Source organism: Pollicipes pollicipes, unplaced genomic scaffold, assembly GCF_011947565.3.
Source record: "Pollicipes pollicipes isolate AB1234 unplaced genomic scaffold, Ppol_2.1 Scaffold_3087;HRSCAF=3621_pilon_pilon_pilon, whole genome shotgun sequence".
NCBI classification, from domain to species: Eukaryota; Metazoa; Arthropoda; class Thecostraca; order Pollicipedomorpha; family Pollicipedidae; genus Pollicipes; species Pollicipes pollicipes.
The window spans coordinates 43,750,067-43,753,551 of NW_023596225.1; the positions used below are offsets into that span (position 1 = coordinate 43,750,067).

Consider the following 3,485-nt stretch of genomic DNA (forward strand, 5'->3'; position numbering starts at 1 on the left):
TGCATTAGTGAGGAACATTATTCACATAGATAAGACAGTGGGAATAGCCCTAATCCCCGGAGAAAAGCCGTGAATGGAGCTATTATTGGGTTGATATTTCAGCAATATGCCTTTATCGAAACAACAGCAGAAATGAATGATTTCAATTTCAAGGCTGCTGAACAGTCACTGAAGTGAATTCACCCCCGCTAGTGCTTCAATAAAGGCATGTTGTCGAAATATCGACCCAACAATATCTCCATTCTCCTGCTTTTTCTCCTAAGTTTTTTTCCTAGGCTGCTACTACTGTCTTATTGACCTACTTTTTATCTTGACGTCGGCACATCAAATTATCTTCATAAGTTGTCTTCGTTGACAACTTGTCTTGACAAAAGTCGTTCATCCCCATTTTCTCGACCTACTGTTCATCTTTCTCGGAGTTGCCATCCTGCTTCAATCGATGTTTAAGCTCGTAATGAGCGTTTTCTTCATTTACGTAGCAACACCCTTTATGTGAAGTCATACTTCCAGACGTAATATTGTCAGAACGGGCCGAAACACCTTAAAAAATGAAATGAAAATTGTGCTTGACACTTAAACTGAACGCTTTACATTCGCAGAGGAATAACTGTAATTTACTGATGCTAGGAGTTGTGGCGAGGTACGCAAGACACAGACAACTTGATAATCATAATTTGTATTTGCCTTGAACACTACATGGCCGATGATGTGGTTGTATTCACGTGACGTTTCTATGACGTACCGTACGCCCATGTGACGTTGAGATAAACGGCACGAAAGAGTCTGCACAAGTTTGATGTCGTTTAGCTCAGAGACCATAGGGTTTTAATTCTTAAAAAGAGCAGGGTTGTGAATTGCATTAAGTGATCTTCAAAATGGTTATCTCCGTTCAAAAACGCATACAACTGAACTGTAGACGGAGGTAAACTGTAGAACCCCACGGAGGCTGCGAGCGCTGATGAACAGCGACAGCGTCGTCTGCGAATAGGTGCAGTCATAGGCCAGCTACCTGTAGCGAAGCGAGGCATGATCCACCCACCATCGTAACCACAACCAGACACAAGGCTGTCAACGGGATGTCCGAGGCAGAAGTGTCGTGGCGCTGATTGTCGGGAATGCACGGCACAGTCTCGTCGGGAGGTGGGGGGAGGGGAAGGCACGGGGAGCAGCGCCGCCAGAATGGCCGTCAGATGCGTGTAGGATACGTCAATGTCTTGGGGATGCTGCACGCACGAGCCTCCCACTGGACGGGACGAGGTCCGGGTCAGCCGCGTCCAAACACGATTGGATTACGACAGACACGACGGTCGCTGGTTCTTGTCCTCGAGGACAATCAAAAATCACGTTTTCAGTCGCACGGAGGATGCCGAGTAGATAGATGGACAGATACTGAAAATGTGGTCGAGCCTTCATTTTTCAACCAGGTCCTAACAAACTTTAGGGGGAGCCAACACCCTCCAGGGCGGTCACGGATCAATCAGTAATTTGTATAACAAATAACATATCCGGCTGATCAGTATTTGTCCGGTATATGTGTCGCACAAGGAGATGTCAAAAGTGTACATTAGTGATCTGCGATAATCATTACACAACACAAACGAAAGTATAAAGGCCGTGGTAATAGGCTTCTTCCTCGGAGACACACAAAGAGAATTGAGGCATATAGCTCATCTATATTTCCATTGTCATGGTGTTTCTCCGAGGAATAAGGCTATCACTTCCGTCTGATGTGTTTAAATAATGTTCCTCGCAGATGCCCTGAACAATTTTCGAAAGTAAAACGGCTTTCAAAGAAGGTACTGGAACCGCACCACGAAAAAAAGCGCGTCACTTCATTTCACGTGAACATGCCCGCAGTGAAGGTGGCTCACGCCTCCACATCAGCGTCCACTGTCACCGAGATGTCGCCGATCAGCACTCATCGGAGTCTTTGAGCTGAGTGACATTGAGCCGCGCCTGGCGCAGATGCCCCACCAGAGAATACTCTACCTTAGAGTAGCCTGTCGGCACGATCACATCTCCGCCGGCCAGGAAGGCCGACATGTAGCCGAATGTGCCGTAGGTGACGATCGTGTGGTTGCACATGCCGAGCGTGGCCATGTCGAACGCCTCCGACGCGTCGGAGCCGACGAACATCACGTCGTCGCCGACGATGTGTGTCCGACACCAGGCCATGTCGTCACTCGACACGAGGAAGGCGGGGCGCGGGTAAGTACGCCGCGCGTGCCTCAGCGCGCACCGCAGATACGCGGGCGAAACCAGGTGGCCGTGTATCTTATCCCGCAGCCACTCGGCATAGTCGGTGCGTCTCACGTGCACGCCGATGTACGTGCGCGTGCCGTTCGGCGCGCGAGCGAGCCGCCGCTCGGCCTCACGTGACACGTTGGCGCGCCACACCAGCTGCGCCAGCGCCTCTTCGCGCCGCGCGTAGAAGCGCGACACCGGACACGGTCCGCCCGTCACGTGCAGCGACTCGCCCGCCGCCAGTCGCGCTCCAAACGTCTTTTCATCACCCATTGACACTTTTTGCCAAGAGATGGCAGCACTACACCGATCCGACAATAGAGAAACCTGCCGCCGATCCTCAAAGTGGCGCCGCAGTTTTTCGTACATCGGTGACAGGATGCGCGCCTGGACGCCGGTGATTGTTTCAGACAGCACCCAGAGTGTGAGGTACTGACAAATTTTATTGCCTAGCCGGCCACGGGGGTTCACGACGAGCAGTGGACCTTGCGGGCAGCCGGCTGGTGGCAACTTCGTGGAAGTGCTGTTGTGCGATTCCGTGGAGGTTGCTCTTGGTGGCGAAGGCTGCACGAGCTGAACGCCTTCGTATTCTACAGAGGGCGCGGGACGTTCGCCAAACAACTGGGTGTTCGGCAGCCTGTCACTCAGTGGCATGCACCATATCAGCAATAAAGCAGTCGCTGATAGCACCATCAGTGTCTGAAAAGGAAAAAGAGTTACGACTGGGGCACGCCCTTGACACAGTTACATCGACAGCCCTTGACGCTTCGCATGCATGGGATCAAATCAGTTTCCTCAGCCAGAGCGTGATGACAAATAGTTGGTTTGGCGCGGCATTGAATCTGACAACTCCGGAGGTGTTTTTACTGGCTTGTACACATCATGTTCTCACCTTCAGTTTTGTCTTTACTTTATGCTCACCTGGCTTGAAAACTGGCATGTTTATGAGCACATGACACCCATTGTTGATGATCTAATAATGAACTGCTTAAATAGAAAATAATAGTTAAGTGTAAAATGCGCCTGAGGCGCAAGTTATTGGTAAATGGAGCATGATATCCTGGGATAGTTTTGACCCAGTCGTCTATAGCGGACGCACGGCAGTATTCAATCACAACAACACAAATACTGTAAGCGAGCCTGGGCTACCCACAACAAAGTATGAGTATATCATGTTATTCGCTTTTTAATTTTTCATCCACAAATAGCTCATCGGGAAAAACCTTATTGTCCCTTGTGTT

The 3,485-nt window shown here is 50.1% G+C and overlaps 1 protein-coding gene across 1 annotated transcript; it reads right to left on the reverse strand.

The window, feature by feature from the left end:
- Positions 1-1,911: 1,911 nt before the first annotated feature.
- Positions 1,912-3,184, reverse strand: LOC119090213 (galactoside alpha-(1,2)-fucosyltransferase 2-like). The gene is made up of 2 exons (XM_037213000.1): positions 3,166-3,184; positions 1,912-2,693 (listed from the first exon to the last, which is right to left on the reverse strand). The coding sequence occupies exons 1-2, from the start codon at positions 3,182-3,184 to the stop codon at positions 1,912-1,914; spliced, it is 801 nt and encodes a 266-aa protein (XP_037068895.1).
- Between the last annotated feature and the right edge of the window lie 301 nt (positions 3,185-3,485).